Source organism: Cimex lectularius, unplaced genomic scaffold (genome assembly GCF_000648675.2).
Source record: "Cimex lectularius strain Harlan isolate CLEC.00 unplaced genomic scaffold, Clec_2.1 scaffold105, whole genome shotgun sequence".
Taxonomy (NCBI): Eukaryota; Metazoa; Arthropoda; class Insecta; order Hemiptera; family Cimicidae; genus Cimex; species Cimex lectularius.
In genome coordinates, this window is record NW_019394178.1 from 338284 (window position 1) to 358798 (window position 20515).

Sequence of the window (20515 nt, forward strand, 5' to 3'; positions counted from 1 at the left end):
CATGGGTCCCATGTGCGCCCAACATCTATGGGAAAGAATCTCATTTTATTTATTCATCAGACGAAACTTCATACAAAAGCAGCTTTCAGAGAGGCACAAAGTGGCCGCGACGTGAAATTATGTAAATCCACCGACTATCTGGGCACGTATCGTCTCGCTAAGATTAGGTCCGTTCGTCTATTTCCACGACGTATACAACTGGCTCGAATAATTACAAGTACAATTAAAAGGGTTTTCGGACAGTTTTGAACTGTTGTTAGAGCAGGAAGCCCATATTAAAGCTGGGGAATCGATGAGAAAGTTACGCCTTAATTGCACGGGGGAGGGGGTTCGAAATGCACGGAGCATTTAACCAAATTACATACTTGTCATGTCGGGTGGACAATGTAAATAAAAAGAAAGGGGGATCGGGCTCAAAGGGACGCAGATGGCTTTCATTGATGAAGACATAAAGGAGTGGAAAAAGGAATCCGTGTACAAACAGATTTCTTCTGGTGTGGACGCCACGCACGAACTCGTTCCAGGCAGTCCGACGATTTTTCCGGTCTACATTAGAAAAAAGAAAAAATCGAACTACAGAAATTACTTTATTCTTCCATTCTTGAATGATAAATTAGTGCATAAATCAAATCAAAAGCAAGGCGAAATTTTACAAATTTGTAAAACCTCTCAACAAATCCACCCTAATTATACAATAAAAGATCGAAACGTTGGCACGATAAAGAAAATGTTTTTCTGAAACCTACATCACACCCGACCGCATCTCACGATATCTGAAAAACTAATTACACGTTAGATAAAATTAAGAAATATTAAAATTCACTTTCAAATTATTAATAAAAGCGCTAAATTAAATTTTAAAGACAGAAGAAAAACACTTTTTTTTAATTTTTTGGGGGGTTACAAAACCATACCCAAGTACCAAGACTGGCAGGCCCAAATATCTGTAAATGAAAAATTAAACTTGCTGGTAGACAACAAGTGTGTGGTGATCAGTGACCGTTAATCGATATTTATTTAGAAATCGTGAGATGCGGTCTGGTGTGATGTAGGTTTCAGAAAAACATTTTCTTTATCGTGCCAACGTTTCGATCTTTATTGAGATCATCTTCAAGGCCTGGGATTTACAAACATTGTTTACATATAACATTATATAAATTCACTTTTCCACATCCAAAATGTAATTGTTATATGAAAACAATGTTTGTAAATCCCAGGCCCTGAAGATGATCTCAATAAAGATCGAAACGTTGGCACGATAAAGAAAATGTTTTCTGAAACCTACATCACACCAGACCGCATCTCACGATTTCTAAATAAATAGTAGACAACAAGCTTATTGTTTTCTCCTTATAAAAAATAACACATTGTCAAGAAAAATTAACTATTTAATACTCTATTTTATTATTATTTGATTACTTCCAAACATTTTCTAGTAATAACCAGTCAAAATCCTTTTCTAATATTTACACTTTTAAACGTTTTACATAAATAAAAATCCATGTCGAAAAAATAGAAAGAATATCTTGCTTGAAAGTTAGTCCATAATAACAATAAATTAAGGTCCAGGCCCCTTCGGTAGGTTAGACTTAACTTCTTTCAAATTACTTTTGGTAACGAGACTGTACCAAAGTATGTAGATAGAAAATCGATTATGCCAAGTATGTAGTTTTTCATTGTAAAACATATAACACATTAGCAAGAAAAATAACTATAATCTATTTTATTCATTATTTGATAGTCAAATTCTTTACTTCATTACTTCCAGTCCTAGCAATAATCAGTCAAAACCCTTTTCTGATACATATTTAGATTTGTAAACGTTTTACATAAGAGTAGAAATACTTTGATTTAATATAAAAAATATTTTTTGCATTGTACAAATTCACTTTTTTCCACATCCTACATGTATTTGTTAAATTTAAACAATGTTTATAAATCCCAGGCCCTGAAGATGATCTCAATAAAGATCGAAACGTTGGCATGATAAAGAAAATGTTTTTCTGAAACCTACATCATACCAGACCGCATCCCATGATTTCCGAATAATCATCGTTTTACATAAATAAAAATCCAAGTCTGAAAAGTAGAAAGAATATCTTGTTTGAATTTTAGTCAGTAATGATTATCAATTAAAGTCTAGGTCCCTCCGGTTAGGCCTTATTAAATTACCTTTTAAATTTCTTTTGGTAACGAGATCGTACCCATGAGACTGCCATGCCCAAATTTCTGAAAATAAAAAATTCAACTTGTGGCAACAAGCTGTTTTGTTTTTCCGAGTTAGCCATCATTATTATATAAAAAAGATAATAAATAAATAAAACATTAGTAAGAAAAATTAGGTAACTTTATTCTATTTTATTTTGTCAACATTTCTCACAAAAATAAATATTCCTGTCTAAATAATTTAGTCAGTAATAACTATAAATAAAGGTTCAGGCCCCTTCGCTTAGGCCTAAGTTCTTTTAAATTTCTGACGCTTAATTAGATCCACACCCAAAATGTCGAGACGTCCTTACCCAAGTTTCTGTAAATGGAAAACTAAACTTGCCAGTAATGACAGCGTTCTCTTCCAGAGAAACATCCTTTTGGAAAATTGGCAAGCTACCTGCGCATGTTGTTTTCACATGCTTGTCTAGCACTAATTTATCAGAAAATAAAACGACTCCAGCATAATTTCATTTTACGCCAGGCCATCTATTTAACTCATAGTCTTATTTTATTATTATAATTTTAATTTAATTTAATATTTTTTATTATCTATATTATATAATATATATAATATTATATATAATATATATTTATAATCTTATATATTTTATTATTTTTTAGCAATAAGAATGAAGCAAGTCAACCAATTTCTAAATTTTTTATCTATCTAATAAAATAAGTATTCTAATAAAAGAGTAAAATTTACAAAAAAGTAAATAATGTTGCTTTTTAAATTATGTGTTAACTATACTTTAAAAGCTTAAAGCTCTTGGATAGAGCTTTTATTATTCTTTTAAATTATGTTTCTTAATGAGACCAACACCCATGTTTCTGAAAACTGAATCAGTCGCTTTACTGCATCTTTAATAAAGTCAATCGGACAACGAAAATGTAATTAATTTAATAAAAGTATCGATTCGCTTTAAAGCTTACATTTTTTATTTAATCCAAGCCTTTTGATTATTGTGTAAATCGGTTCTATAAATTGGTCGCGTTTATCAATCAGTTTAAAATAAAAATTAATAATTATGTACGATATAGGCTTACAACAAATCAATAATTTAAAGGAATTTCGCAAGTCGAGCGATTTTTATATCTTTTAAGAAGTGTGAAAATAAGAAATAATCAAAGTTGAACAGAGATTGTTCGACTTGTGCATGCCAATCGAAAAGGATGCCACGGAAAGAACAAAATTGAATTATACAGGGGGTGCCGATTGAAAACGACATTTGCATACTTCACGACGAAGTGGCCCACCCCCTTTTTTCATTAACCCTTCTGATCTAATGAAGTGTCATTGTAGGATTTGTTAAAACTGTTGTTGGGCTATTTCTATCAGCGCTGGACTTATTAAATATAAAATAGGATTTTGTTTTGGGCAGTAAAGTCTAAAAAGTTTGGACATTGCGATATAAGATATTTTATAAGAAATTGAAACGATTAATGTCGAAATGTCAGGGGGAAATTCTCTGTGATATAGTCCAAGAGGGACTAAAAAGCACAGAAGAATGGTGTAAAACCGCTGACTTAGGAAACAACCCCAATAAAACAACTATAGTCGCATTTACAGGAAAAGGAAACTTGATCACATGAGGGAAATAACACTCAATAACACAGTGATAGAAATAAAAAATGAAGTCAAATATCTGGGCATCACACTAGATAAAACATTAACATTTAAGAAACACATCAGCTCTACCATCATGAAGGCGACACGAGCTTTGATGGTGTGCAGAAGAACAGCAGGAAGAAACTGGGGATGCAGACCGGAAACCCTGATATGGATGTACACCATGATAGTAAGACTTTTACTTACATACGGAGCAATAGCCTGGACTGATAAAGCAGAACAAGTAACTGAAAGAAAAGAACTCACAAAAAAACAGAGACTTGCATGCATCTGCTTAACGGGAGCAATGAGAACATGTCCTTCAATTAGCATGGAAAAAATACTAGGATTAATCCCACTACATCACATGGTAATAAGACAGCGCAGAAAACCATCATAAACTTTAAAGAGAAACCTCCAACAGGAATGGAGAGATAGCAATAAACTATGGAAAGATCAGCCACTCATGGCTCCAAGAGACGACATGAACAGGATGTTTGAATTTAACCAAAACTTCCGAATAAACCTGGGTACCAAAAAAGAATGGGAAAGAGAGGGAAACAACTCTTTTAAAAATGGCACCATCCTCTGGTACACAGATCTAGAACACAAGAAGGTACAGGGGCAGGAGTATTTGGACCTGGAACCAAATACCCAGAACCCATGGGAAAACACACCAGTATCTTCCAACCTGATATTCATGCAATCGAAAGATGTACCCAACTCAACCTAAGTAAAGGGTACAAAAACAAGAATATAGCTATCATGTCAGATAGCCAAGCAGCCATCAAAGCACTAAGCTCAAATATCATTAGTTCAAGCTGAACTGCAAAACCAAACTAAACATACTAGGTACGCAGAATAAAGTCAGCCTCTGCTGGGTTTCAGGACACATGGGAGTAGAAGGCAACGAGAAAGCGGACACCCTTGCAAGAAAAGGGGCTGCTTCACCGCTGAAAGGACCTGAACCCTTCTGTGGCATAGGAACCCACACTATCAACGAGTATCTCAGACAGAAGGACGAAAAGAAAATGAGGGAACTTTGGAATTCACTCACTGGACACAGACAATCCAAGAATCTTCTAACCAATTTTGGTAGGAAAGAAATTACAGAATGTTTCAAGGAAAGCAGGAACAAACTGCGAATCCTAATAGGATCCTAACAGGACACTGCAAATTAAATGGACACTTAAAGAAAATTGAAATAATCCAAGATGGCACATGCAGATTCTGCAAGGAGGCAGAAGAGACACCAACACATTTTTCTAACAAACTGCGGAGCCACATTAGCCCGCAGGAAGAAATGTTTTGGGATGTATAATGTGATTATAGAAGAGCTTCAACCATTGAAACTGGGCCTACTAATCAAGTTTCTTGATGAAATAGGACTCACCGATGTGCTTTAGGCAGAGCACGAGGGATACAATAGCTCTCAAAGGGCGCAGTATACTACACCCTGGATCTACATATGTCGAAATGTCTTTTGAAATCGGACTTAAAACTTAGAAAACGAGAGTATTTTTATTTCATTTCGTTTATTTATTTATTAAATCAAATTTTCATGAAGTCATTAAGAGCAGTTAGCCTTAAAAAGTTAAAAAGACAGAAAGGGGGCGATCGATGAAGCTCCTTGAATAAAAGCTTATCTCCAGCAATAAGAAAACCGAAAAACGTTCTGTCCATGGAAATGGAAAAACGTGACCGTTAGGAAAATATTGCCGTCCGCACTTTTATTGGGGGTGGGGTTATAAAAAAAAATTGGAAGTAGGAGCCGACCTAGCTGTCGGCGCCCGCAAGCTTTGATCTGATTGACAAAGAGGGGCTTTTGAAAATGGAAGGGGGCTCGAAAATTGCCCTCAACCCCTGTGTCGTCTCCGTTGGGCCTTTGCAAATCTGAGGTGGGGCATATTGCAAACATTTTGCCCCTATAAGTGAAAAATCAACCTTTCAAACTCCGTAAAGGGTGGTGTTTTCATGGATTAACCAGAAATGATTTGAAACTTTAAGTATCTCTAGGAAGAAAGATAGCCAACTTACTACTGATTTTGACTTGACAAAGTTATCTCGTAAGTTACATTAATTTAAATGTAAGCGAAGGTCGTGGGTTCGAATTGCGCTCGTGCCACTAGTTTTTTCATCTCAACCCAAAACCTCAGATAATAACTATAATTAGCTTAAAAATTAATACGGTCAATTATGACTACTAAATACATATATGAATTAATATGTTAAGTTAAATATCTCTCCCTCGAACAAAACTTCCATGAAGAAATTGAACAATATCAGTTTGATCATTATACAAATGCGAAAAATCGCGCTGAGATACATTCATTCGCTTATATTAGAAAAAAAAATTGACAGGTAATTCTAAATTGATAGAGGAGTCGAGCCACATTAGGGCCCAGATGAAGATTGAACGTGTGACCGACATCGGTCATTAGGAACATCACTATATATCTTTCTCCAACGGTTGTAATACGAAATTGATTGCGCTCAGTATTACAGTATTACGCTTCCACCTTACCCACGGGAATAGGCTGAAAAGACTATTCGAACAAAAAATTGTTTCGGCGTAATCCGATTAATGATTAACGAACTCAATCGTTGTAAGGTACAACTCAAGGTGTAAACATAATATTAATTAAATTTAGAATATAGAGGGTAGATAAAGATAGAATGTTTACAGAGAGACTGTGACAAAGACAGAGAAAGGAGGGGGTAATAGAGAGGTAAGGGAGATTGTGAGAAAGAGTTAGGGAGAAAAGGAGGATATGGACAAGTATAGAGAGAAAAATAAATTTTTAAAATCTCACAAAAAGAGGAGGAAAAGAGAGTGAGATGTATAGAAAGGGAGAGTTAGTGAGTGAGTGAGAGAAAGAGAGGAGAGAGTGAGTGGGTTTTCGAGGGAAAAAGAGTGCGTGAGTGAGTGGCTGAGAGATACAGAGAGAGAGTGAGTGGGTTTTCGAGGGAAAAAGAGTGCGTGAGTGAGTGGCTGAGAGATACAGAGAGAGAGTGAGTGACTGATTGAGAGAAAGAGAGTATATGTGTGTGAGAGAGACGGTAGGGAGAGAGAGAGAGAGAGAGAGAGAGAGAGAGAGAGAGAGAGAGAGAGAGAGAGAGAGAGAGAGAGAGAGAGAGAGAGAAAGAGAGGAGAGAGTGAGTGGGTTTTCGAGGGAAAAAGAGTGCGAGAGTGAGTGGCTGAGAGATACAGAGAGAGAGTGAGTTACTGATTGAGAGAAAGAGAGTATATGTGTGTGTGAGAGAGAGAGAGTGAGAGAGAGTGAAAGGGAGGAGAGAGAGCGAGTGAGTGGGTGATTGAGGGAAAAAGAGTGGGTGATTGAGGGCAAAAGAGTGCGTGAGTGAGTGACTGAAACAGAGAAAGAAAGAGAGAGTTAGAGAGAGAGTGAGTGTATGAGTGACAGAGAGAATGTGTGTGAGTGAGAGAGAGAGAGAGAGAAAGAGAGGAAAGAGAGTGAGTGAGTGACTGACTGAGAGAAAGAGTGAAAGAGAGAGTGAGTGTTTTTTTTCTCTCTCTCTGTCTTGCTCTCTCTCTCTCTCTCTCTCTCTCTCTCTCTCTCTCTCTCTGTGTGTGTGTGTGTAGGAGAGAGAGTGAGTGAGAGAGAGGGAAGGCTAAACCTCGAAAAAGCTCACAAAGGTAGAGAAAAATATGATAAAAAAAGGAAGAAAGCTAGACAGGGATGTCTAGGTAGTTTTTTTTCATAATCATATGTACAATCTTATCATTTTCCTCTAGGTCTTTAAAGATAAGTTTCAAGCGTGGGAACCACCAGACAGAATTTATCGATTTTGTCTATTTGATATTTTACGATGAGAGATGAGTTTAAATCTCTTGGTTAGCATTAATCGGTAATGTTGTTTTTCACAGCCTTATTTAGCGAGGGTTAAAGTGTATGCGAACCATCGATGGCCTCAATTTATAAAATAGTACAAACTAAAGAGCGAAGCCCTCAAATGATGAAAAAGGGTATATTCCATGTTGGGAGGTCGCATTAAATGCAAATTTTGAACGCGAGGATGCCAGGACGATGGGGGCAGATGTGTATATAAGGAATAGATTTCATAGCTTTTACGGAACATCGAGGTTGTGAAGGCAAGTTTTATCTAGCCATATAATAAAGCCAAGATCTTCACGCTTAAAATAAAATGTAAAATTTGACCAAAAATCTTTGATTTTATCTTGCTTCGAACTTTTCCAATCCAACAATGAATGGACTTAAACGGCGGTTGTATAAGTCAAATGGATGTTTGACTCACAGGAGGGGATGTCCCATAGTTTTAAGGGAGTTAATTGATGTATATCCGTTGGGGAGTGAAACGACCTCATTTGAAACGCCTTTTAAATATACTAGTAATAAAAATAACACTAGCCTAATTTAAAACTATTAAACATGTATTTATATTCTAGACTTGAATACTATGCAGATTAATCACTCCTGTGGTTATTATCGATAAATTTTCTTTAAAAATATTGTTAGGAGTTTATGTTTTGTCTGTTTAAACAGCGTAATTGTTTAAAATTATAATGAATAAACGGTTACTCTATATGTATTTAACTGTCATTTATTTCATCAAAAAGGACGAACAAGACATTGAAGACTTAGATATCTCTTGGACGACTTTCGACCAAAGACCCAAGTACTTCTTAAAATTTTGTTTTAAACGCTAAATTTCCTTCGTGGAAATCGGAAGGTTTTCCACATTTACACATCTGGCGATTGTCACCCGGGGGTAGGTCATTTTATTCTCGGAGGAAGCTGCAGTCATGCTGCATCCTCCGAAAGAGGGGAAGAGACTGTTAATCAATAAATGTTCCCTCGGGCCAGGACCCGACTCGCTTCTATTTGTTTTTTAGGCTTGTGAGGGTGTTTATAAAAAATATATAATACGAAATACCACGGATAACAGACTTATAGAGTTAAAAAAATATTCAATATTGAAATGATAGTAACAATTTGAAAAGTCTATCGAGAAAGGGTAAAATCAATACTTTAAAGGTGGTTATAGATTAATTTAAAATTTATTATTTTTCTATTTACTATCCATCATTGCCACCATCTATAGATTTACCTCGATTTACCACAAGAGCTTTTTAGAAAGAGGTCACGATAGCTCAAGTGGTAGAGCAGCGGCGTATCAAGCCGAAGATCGTGGGTTCGAATCCCGCTCGTACCATATTGACTTTTTTATCTCAACTAAAAACCTTAATTAATTGTATGATATTAGTTGGTCAAGCGGACGCGGACCACGAAACTAGTGAATTTAATAACTTTTTAGAAAGGTTAGATCCATTAATGTCATTAAAATAATATTTACGCACGTAAACACTTTTTTTGGTTTTTGTGGGATTACGGCCACAAGGGCTTATCTCGGGCCCCGAGGGTGGGGATTGATTATGAAAATTAAGTCATAGTCCGGCCATTTCGAGAGCGAGTTCAATTGTATTAGCGAGTCGTAATTATCTCGTCAGATGGGAGACACGAGATCTGTAATAATGGACTATTAACCCGGGACCACCGTGCTAGACTCACGTCTCCCAGGTATACAATCGGAAAGGCGAAGGACCCGCCGGGCCCCTGAAAAGAAAAGAGGAAAACGTTATGGAATGCATTTGAGATTCCTGGGTTTTGAATCATTAGAGGATTTTTTCTTTGGCTCAGAACGGTTTTCCCCGCGGTATCGACCTTTTTTTTCTATTATTAATTTCCCTTAAGGGTAAAGGGCAGAGGGTGTTAAGCCAAAAAAAACTGTACAAAAGGAAATTAAAACGACCCATTAACACAAGTCATTACAAAAGAACTATTTTTATAAAATAGAGGTGACTCTTAATTATCTCATAGAGAACCATCGTTTTTAAAAATGGCCGCTTATGATAACAATTCTTGACCTGAAGAATTATAGTCACCGAACTATTAGAGTTGAAATGTGATGAAAACAGCTGTTTGTTCGACAAGGTTGGTCCGCCTATTCTCGCCGGTCCGTATTTCTCATCCAGTGGTTGTTCTTTGTGTCCAATCCACAAAGTGAGTGTTGACAGGCGAGAATAGGGACAAAGTCGCGGATTGAGGCATATAAATGATGGATCTCACGTAATTATTTAATATTTTCACGTCCAATGACCACAACTTGTTGAGTAAGTTTAAAAATTAAAGCGTTAATTGAAGTAAAGCCATGCAATTATTATCGTTTCAATTTATTTTGCCCTTCAACGTTTAACACATCAACCTTTTAATGTCTGTTTCGGACTAAAGCGTAACCATAAAACCTCACTTCATAGAAAATTGACACATCAGCAAAAAACATTATAAATTATGTGTTACTAGGAAAAACAGTTATAGTTTGGCTTTCTTTAGCCATTTAGTATTTAGTATTTTAATAGTAAATTTAGTATTTTCGTACAGTCAATTTTTTTAAACATATTTTTGTGGCTTTATTACTCTGTATTCTTTTATGGCTTTCGTTCTTGCTTGTTAGCCAGAGTGCTAGACAATGATCAGAATAATTTTGGGGGTCAGGGTTAGAAATTCCAGGGGGTGGTGGGAATCGAACTCATGACCGCGGGGGGTCTCCGAGTCGAGAGCCACGCTAAGGTAATTCAATTAATAGAAAAACAAATATCCACAACATTTTACATATCATTTATGTTAAATTTCATAGAATATGAAAACATACGTAAGACCTGATAATATATTTAGATTTTTTTAAACTTGCTTTAAAAACGAAAGAACCTCATTTTTCAGTGCGATTTCCGTTTAAATTTGAGCGTTAAAGTACATATCATTTGTCATGTTATCGAAACATTTGAACATAATTTTTGAATGATTCCTTTGTAAATCGAAAAATTCACAATATGTTTAATAACAATTATATTATTGACATTGATAATCGTAATATTCTCATAAACATTGACCTTTCATATCTACAAAATTTTCACATCGTTCAAACAAACAAGTTTCGTCGTTTGCGATAATTTTGGTCTGTCGGGCTATCAGTAGAACTAAAAGACACAACCAATCTACAGGTTCATCACCCCCCCCCCCCCAGAACCCTATAAGAAATGAAGATATCCTTAAAAATTTTGCAATCTTCACAACATATTTGTATAAACTTCTCATTGTCATCTAATATGAAAAATCCAGGAATGCATGATTGATTTTGATACTGGCTTGATTCGTTTCGGCTTTCCACCATCTATAATAGTAAGTCTGTGATTTCATCTAGTATATGTTATAGGCGAAATATCGAATTAATCAATAAAATTAATGTGTGGTGGGTCCACTCTCAACACGACACGCAAGAATGGCACAATTATGCAGAAAAACTAACACTTTGAGCTCTGAAGATGATCTTAATAAAGATCGAAACGTGGGCACGAAAAAGAAAATGTTTTTCTGAGACCTACGTCACACCAGACAGCATCTCACGATTTCCGAATAATTAAATTAAATCCGAAAAATTAATGTTGTATTTATTTTGTTAAAAATTCTATTAGGTTTTTTCGTTGTGAGTGAAAGGTTGATATTCGTTAGGTTTGACTCATTAAGCTTTTATTTCCTTCGAGACATTTTTTCTCGTCGTAGAAGACTTTATTGGATTTTAATTCGCGTGAGAAAGAAAGCCGTTGGGCCTGGAATATTATGAAAAATGAAATTAAACTCTTCCCACGACTTTCCATTGGGCTTAACGTACAAATACCCTGTTATTTTGTCACATTTAAATAAAATTACATCCAATTATTGTATTATAATTGATTTATTGTGTTTATTAAGATTGAAGTGAGATAATTTCAGGGATGATGCCGGAACTGCAGATAATCCAACGAGCTGATAATACTTTTTCACAATAAACCTTGGAGATTAGACCGTCTTAAAAATTACTCATAAAAACTGAGATATCACTGTTGAAAAATTATAATCGTAGCTTTTCGATTTAAAAAAATAAATAAATTTCAAACGGGTTGATCGTCGTAAATGAACTGAAATTGATAAATTAATTCCAAGGGGGTGTGTTAACAAATAGTCGTGTCAATCTTTATTTCCCGTCCCGTATTTCCTGCGTGTGATGGATTTTCCAAAAGAGATTACGAGGAGGATGTTTGTCTCGTTATTAAAGCTAACTTGAAGTCATAATGCGATGAAGAAATCTTCACAAGAAGTCGTAAAATTTATCGCATCGTTAATTTGAGGGATTTGGGAAAGAAGGTCGTAAACGTTTTTTTAATTTTTAATTTTTTTAAATACTGATCGTGTTAAACATGCGAGGAAGGAAAAAATCGCAGCTGGTGGATGTTAAAGAAATGAAGAAGTTGAAGGAATTTTGTTAATGCAGTGGTGGTTCTTGGCGTGTTTGTTGCCGTGTTTGTTTGAATTTGGAACCCGTCAATTGTCACGATGAATATTCATGAATATTTCGTTATCGATCGTTTTAAGCCAGTTCCACGCTATTCTCAGATTACTTCATTTATAAATATTTTTTTTAAACAAGTGATTTAAAAGAAGGCGCTTATTTAAAATTCACCTATCAAAGCTTTTCTCGAGGAGGCACTTAAAGCGTCAAAGATCTGTGTCAAGCCTCTTCCATGGCAGAAGACAATAACGAAGACTGGTTTAAAAAAACCTCAATCCTTTCCCCGAAGCCTAGAAAAGATTTTGTTTACAAATCGCCGTAAATCAACGGTGGACAGATTTCTTCCTTTTACATCCTGTTAAATTGACGTCTTGTTTGGTCTTGGTGGTCGGAACAAAAACAAAAGCCTCCCCACTGATGAATGTTGTTTGCAAACAACAACGAGGAAGAGAGTGGGTGAACAAACTCTCGACGATACACAACACTGAGCAGCAGCTTTTTAAAATAAAATTAAACGCCTTAACAGCCCTACTAGAACGATTATTGCCTTTTGGACTGATCAGGTTTCACGTCTGGCCTTTTTTAGCCATCACTGAATTCTGAGCTTAGATAAAGCTGAAATGTCCTCAACTTGTAAAAGACTACACACAAAATTATTCAGAAATCGTGAGATGCGGTCTGGTGTGATGTAGGTTTCAGAAAAAAATTTTCTTTATCGTGCCAACGTTTCGATCTTTATTGAGATCATCTTCAGGGCCTGGAATTTACAAACATTGTTTAAATTTAACAAATACATGTAGAATGTGGAAAAAAGTGAATTTATACAAAGCAAAAAAATATATTTTTTATATTCAATCAAATCACGATTTCTGAATAATTATGGACTAACGGTCACTAATCACCACACATTACTACATACAAAATTTTGAGTAATTTAACTCAAATACTAAGAACTCAAGGTTTTTTTCTTTTTCTGCTCTAAATATGCAATAATTTTCGTCATAGTTGGATCAATTTGGACAATGTAGAGAAAGAAAGATAGATATATATAATCTCTATCTATTTATCTCTATATATCTAACATTCTCTCTCTCTCTCTCTCTCTCTCTCTCTCTCTCTCTCTCTTTCTTTCTTTCTTTCTCTCTCTCTCTCTCTCTCTCTATATATATATATATAGTTTTCATCTTTGATGATTATGGACTCCAATGTTAAAAAGAGAGGCGATGGGCAAGGTACATTGTTCAAAAAACCTTACTTAGTGCGCTCAAGAAGCTAAAAAGACTAACTGAAATTTCTCCCTTCTATGAGGAAAGCCCAAGAAGAGTATGGCAAAAATAAGCAGACCAAAAACGCACGGTTTTTTGTTTTTGTTCTTCACAGCATAAGACTCGATAGTCCGACCAAGCCTGGTGGTTTCTGATGTTTTCTCTACTTTATCGCACTCCTAACCGAGTGAATAATGAACAATATTATTTAGAAATCGGTCTGGTCTGAGATGCGGTCTGGTGTGATGTAGGCTTCAGAAAAACATTTTCTTTATCGTGCCAACGTTTCGACCTTTATTGAGATCATCTTCAGGGCCTGGGATTTACAAACATTGTTTAAATTTAACAAATACATATAGGATGTGGAAAAAGGTGAATTTATACAATGCAAAATATATTTTTTATATTCAATCAAAGTATTTCTACTCACTAAAAATGTTTGTTTTCTCTGTAATTGTGCCATTCAATATAATGAACAATTTTGTAGTATTTCGGATTGTAGGTTGTGCTTTCCACCCGATTTTTAGTTGCTTCTGGAAGATGTTTCACCGATTTTGCTTATTATTTGAAAAATATTAAAATCGATGTTTGTATGGACGAGAAAGAGAAATTTTGATGAGGTATTGTGCTGGTTGTAACAATTAACAATTTATAAGTCTTGTTAACATAAAAAATGATCCAACTGAAGTGTGAATTGACTATTTTTAATTTATACTAGTCATTTCCCATAAATTTATATAATCGTAGTTAAAAGATTTTTCCTATTTTCTACACTTACCGACAGATTGTCGTGAATATCTTTTTAAACGAAATTTACATTTTATAGCCGTTTTTGTTTTGTTTATTACGGTCGATTAAACTATAAAAAAGCGATTTGATCGTCTGGCCAGAGCTTTTATGGCATTTAAAGTCGGGTTTAGTTTGGTCATAAAACTATTTATAAAAACAAAAGAAAATGTTTTTCTGCTATATTTAAAATATTCTCGAAAGAACAGTCATCATGCATAAAGTTGAATTTCGAATTATAATATTCCTAGGCTTAAAGTCACTACTTTCTCTTTATCGGTCAACATCTCGTATTGACTTGACGCAGCAATAAAAAATAGAGATTAGATAAGTAAAGTCGGGATAATAAAATACCTATTCTTTATATGACCTCGAACGCACGCGCGCTACCGACCGTTCGTCCCTTTATTTAATGTACCGTAGATAGGTTTATGTACTTTATTTTAGTTCTTTTATGCTTTTTGTTTTTTACGACCACAAGAACAAATACCTTTTGAGGGAAAAAAATCCTGGAGAACTTTACATACACTAATCCCATGCTAATGATAGGAAAGATCCATATATTTTTTAAAAAATTGGTTTTAATATAATAATTTATTGTTTCAGTTGATTTGTTTATGGTGTGCGGCGAAGGGCCGTGCTGCTCGGAAGGAATGCAGCAGCTACTCGGCTACCACAGCAAGAAGCTATTTTCTGCCACGTTGTCGCAGACCCTTGGGAACCTGAGCACCCTTCTAAACAACAGGGCACAAAAGTTTGATGGTAAGAATATAATAATTTCTTTAGTAATGATTAATATCTTAATTGCCCAAGGCTTAAATAGAAATTAGAAAGAGAAAGGAGGAGAATTTCTGGCGCTTAAGGAGGCAGATACGTATTAAACGGCTGAGTTGTTGTATTTGAAATAACAAACTCGAATAACAAAATCTCTCGGATTATTTTCGATTAAATAATGTTCATTTATTTACTTTTTTAATTTGCAGAGAAAAAACACGCTAGTAAATTATTTTCTCGCCGGTAAAAGGTGTAGGAGATATTGAAAAATTAACCGTAGACATAATGCATGTATATAGTAAATAGTCATTTTTTAACATAATTATGAAATTATAACATAAACTGAAAACATATTTAGCTGTCGGTCGAAAAAATTCATCTAATTTCGTTGAACCAAAAAAAAAAAAAAATCCTTGGAAACCTTTTATTTTATTTTTTTATTTACTTTTATTTACCTTTTATTTTTATTTACTTTTTTAATTTGCAAAGAAAAAAAACGCTAGTAATTTATTTTCTCGCCGGTAAAAGGTGTAGGAGATATTGAAAAATTAACCGAAGACATAATGCACGTAAATATAGTAAATAGTCATTTTTTAACATAATTATGAAATTATAACATAAACTGAAAAGATATTTAGCTATCGGTCAAAAAATTCATCTAATTTCGTTGAACCAAAAAAAAAAAAAAAACCTCGGAAACCTTTTATTTTATTTTTTTATTTACTTTTATTTACTTTTTTAATTTGCAAAGAAAAAACACGTTAGTAAATTATTTTCTCGCCGGTAAAAGGTGTAGGAGATATTGAAAAATTAACCCAAGACATAATGCACGTAAATATTGTAAATAGTCATTTTTTAACATAATTATGAAATTATAACATAAACTGAAAAGATATTTAGCTGTCGGTCGAAAAATTCATCTAATTTCGTTGAACCAAAAAAAACCCCTTGGACACCTTTTATTTTATTTTTTTATTTACTTTTATTTACCTTTTATTTTTATTTACTTTTTTAATTTGCAAAGAAAAAACACGCTAGTAAATTATTTTCTCGCCGGTAAAAGGTGTAGGAGATACTGAAAAATTAACCCAAGACATAATGCACGTAAATATTGTAAATAGTAATTTTTTAACATAATTATGATAACAAACATAAACTGAAAAGATATTTAGCTGTCGGTCGAAAAATTTAACTAATTTCGTTGGAAAAAAAAAAAAAATAAAACCTTGGAAACCTGAGCCCCTTCTAAACAAAAGAGCCCAAAAGTTTGATGGTAAGAATATAAGTAAGTTCTTCAGTAATGATTAAACTCTTAATTGCCCAACGATTAATAACAAATTGAAAATAGAAATGAGAAGAATTTCTGCCGGTTAAGGATGCCGATACCCAAGTATAAAGCGATCAAGTTTCTCGAGAACTAATTACATCTTTAGGTTTATTTTTTGATAAATATTAAAAACTGTTTTTTTACCTTTGTGATTCAGTTTCCACAGTAGAACGTACTCGTTAAATTATATTATCGGCGAAAAAAGTTGTATGTGATATATATTAATCCAAGATACAATGCCCGCCATATTGTAAATAGCCGTTTTTCAAATAAGTATGAAATTATGACATCAAATGAAAAGATATTTAACAGTGGACCGAAAGAACCGCAATTTTTTTTTATTACGTTGAGCCAAAAACAACTTTTACGTTATTTTCTGCCAATTTGTCGCAGACCCTTGGGAACCTTAGCCCCCTTGTAAACAACAGGGCCCAAAAGTTTGATGGTAAGAATTTAAGTACGTTCTTTAGTAATGATTAAACTCTTAATTGCTCAAGGCTTAATTACAAATTAGAAAGAGAAATAAGGATGCCGATACCCAAGTATAAAGCGATCAAGTTTCTCGAGAACTAATTACATCTTTAGGTATTATTTTCAATTAAATATTAAAAAACTGTTTACTTACCTTTTTTATTCAGTTTCCAAAGTAGAACATGCTCGTTAAATTATATTATCGGCGATAGAAGTTGTATGTAATACTAAACAATTAATCCAAGATACAATGCCCGTCCATATTATAAATAGTCAGTTTTCACATAATTATGAAATTACATCAAATGAAAAAAATATTTAGCAGTGGGTCAAGGGTCTACCCCGTCTATATTAAAACAGTCATTTTTCAAATAATTATGAAATTATGACAAATAATGTCTTTAGTAATGATTAAGTCTTTATTAATGTATAATATATATATGTAGCAATGTATAATAGTAGTATAATGTAGTATATATATACAGGGTGAATTGCTACTCGTGCTACAAACTTCTCCAGTAGATTCTTCACCCTAAAATGAACAAAAAAGTTCATATTGTCCATGGTCCGATTCTCAACCATTTCAGAGTAATTTCGCTTTTTATCGATTTTGAAAGATATCACGTCCTGGCGTCGGAAAATCGTGATATCTTTTAATCTAAACATTTCTCTGAAAATCTAATAGCACCGTTGAAATTNCTTGAAAAAGTATTATTATAGTATATATTACTATATTATAGTACTGTATAATATATACTATATATAATAATCAAATGACTTTTCACTTGATATATAATAATATTTAGCTGTTCGATCGAAAAAAATCTTATAATTTCTTCTAAAACGAGTTTAGTTGAATAAATTTTTTTTATAAGCAGATGAAAAAGTAACCGATAACTCGGCCGTTTAAAGTCAATTCAGAAAAAGCAATATGTTAAATTTCTGTCGGTTAAAGGTCTGCCACCCAAGTATCGAGACGGTCTTATCCTGATTTCTGTAAATGGAAAAATTCACTTAGGGAGAGCAACTTGTTCTTGCATTTTGTGCTTATTTTCGATGCCAAATGTTAAAAATTGGCGTGCTTTCACTTTGTTCTGTATTTTTCAAGGTAGCAATATGTAAAGAAAATATACCACAAAAATAAATAAATACTTTATCCTTGATATTGATTTGTAAGAAATTGAAGACTTCTAAAACTCTGGCCTAAAAAAGACCTTACCTAATTTTTCTGTAAATGGACAACCCCATAAGCGGTTCACCGAGGTTTATTATTATTTGAATTTTAAAACGATCAGTCAGCTTTCCCCTTTGTTTTGTTTTTTTCTACCAGAAATAAATTTTCTAATGGGAATATCTAAAAAAAATTAATTTAAAAAAATTTAATTTAAACAGGTCAAAATATACAGACGACGAAAATATAGGTATACAGAAGGACATGTACAGCCATACATTAGAAAAAAAAAAATCAAGAATCCAGTTTTCTTTTCCACCTTCACTATATTTGTTTATAAAGGAATCGATCTTCTTGAGAAAACAAAATTTAAAACTTGCAATCTTTTAAATCTCTGCCATTTCACGATTCTGACGCCAATGAAGTTATCCACGAAAGAAATCTTCAACTTGTCACACCATCAACAATTTAGATTTATCTGTTTCTAATATTTAAGAGTACCCCTTAAAGAGCATACTATTTTGAGTAGTTTCATCACGAACTTGACACCCAAGATGGTCGTACCCAAATTTTTCTGAATGAAAAATACATCTGTAGCATAATTAACCGTGGATCTCATTAAAGTTTTAAATTATTTAAATACTTATTGATACCATATAATAGCTGTATGTCTAAGCATAGGCTTTTTAAATCTTGTTTTACGTTTTTCTTAGCCTCGCTGAACTACGATAGATTTATTTACGATAAATATTATATTTACAAATAAAACACTTGGTTGTTTGCTTATCGAATTGGTCGATCGTGTTATATTTGTAATTAAGGAGGAATTATCTGTAGATTAAGCCTCAGATATCGACTCGTCGATGACTAACGACACTTGGCCATTGTTCGGTCTTCCATATAAAATATCGTTGGGTTCCGCGAGTAATTGGGTTAAATTAAACTTTTAGATCCAAATATATCACCTCTGTATGGCTATTTTTGCCGTCTGTATATTTTGACCTGTTTAATATAACTTCAATTGTCAGATATGAAAACATCAGCCTGGGGGAAGACGCGATCCCGGATACTTTTTCCCTTTAAACCCCAAATAACTCGGCATTAACGGTAGGATGCCTTCGATCAAACTGGATTGTTTGTGTTTTTAAACGAAGTAAGGTAAACATCTTGGAGCCAAATATGGAAAAGAAAACAGTAAAGGAGTCATCTGGCCAAGAGGGTGCTGGCTGAATTAGTTATTTGTTTGTGGAGATTCCAGTAAAAATGCCTTTCTTCCCTCCTACGCCATATTCTAATGGGAGGTCATTGCTTAAATGTGAAATTGACCCTTCTACCCCTCACGGAATCGTGTTCCATTGTTCTGGTTATGGATCGTGGATTTTGTTCTATCCAGGAGAAAAAATAGCTTGGATTAGTTCCTGTTTTGCCCCATTGCCCATTGTGTCATCCACCTACAATTTTTTTTATCAATGGTGAAAAACCCTTCTTCCAAATTATTTCTGGTGGACGGTTCTTAATTTCTCAAGAATTTGGATTCTGATATACCCCTGGACAAGTCTCATTTTTTGTTACAAAAGAAGTCAGTTTGCTACACATAACAGAAAAAAATCACAAGAACCAAATGATAGTTTTGATCTATATTATCTTTTTTTTTCAGTAATTTTCAAGGAGATGATGGCAAAAGCAAAAACCGATTTTCATGATATGTTCAAAAGGACTTATGGCATTATATATGAACAGAATTCTTATGTCTTCACGGATCTTTTCATCGAGCTGGAAAAGTACTACGCCCGTGGTCAAGTTGATTTAACTGAAACGATGGACAACTTTTTCAGTACGCTGTATCAAAAAATGTTCACCGTGTTGAACGCACAGTACCATTTTGACAACAAGTAAGACAATTTTTTCCCCAATTTAAATTCTTCAGTAATAATTTTTTAATTTTTTTTTTTAAAGGTATTTAGAGTGTGTGACAGACAAGATGAGGGAGTTGAAGCCATTTGGAGATGTTCCAAGCAAGCTGACGAACCAATTGAAAAGATCATTCGTGGCAACTAGGACTTTCGTCCAGTCACTAACTCTCGCTGGAAATATAGTCAACAACATACAAAATGTTAGTTAAAACTATATTCTAGTTGTAAACAATATAATAAATAATTTTTATGTTTTAGCTTGCTATGACTGCATCATGTAACAGAGCAGTGGCCAAAATGACACAGTGTCCTGCTTGCAGTGGTCTCAAAGAGTTGAAACCCTGTTCAAATTATTGTACAAATGTAATGAAAGGCTGTCTTGCATATCATTCACAGTTTGATACTTCATGGAATTTATTCATAAGTAAGTTTGAGGTTTATTTTCAATATTAGATTGGTTTAGTATAACATATTTTGTTTTACAGCTCAACTCGATAGGGTTATCGAACGTCTTTTAGGACCTTTCAATATAGAAATGGTCGTGGAGCCGATAAACTTGAAAATATCAGATGCGATCATGAATTTCCAAGAAAATGCCCAGCCTGTTTCACAGAAGGTAACTTT

At 34.0% G+C, this 20515-nt stretch overlaps 1 protein-coding gene across 1 annotated transcript in view; it reads left to right on the forward strand.

The window, feature by feature from the left end:
* The window catches only part of LOC106664846 (glypican-6), a 60474-nt gene that overhangs the window by 37344 nt on the left and 2615 nt on the right, over positions 1–20515 (forward strand). Inside the window, exons 2-6 of the mRNA XM_014390871.2 lie at positions 14842–14997; positions 19636–19870; positions 19935–20091; positions 20150–20315; positions 20377–20507. Of these exons, the coding sequence (XP_014246357.1) occupies positions 14842–14997; positions 19636–19870; positions 19935–20091; positions 20150–20315; positions 20377–20507 (845 nt within the window). The remainder of the gene's footprint in view (positions 1–14841; positions 14998–19635; positions 19871–19934; positions 20092–20149; positions 20316–20376; positions 20508–20515) is intronic.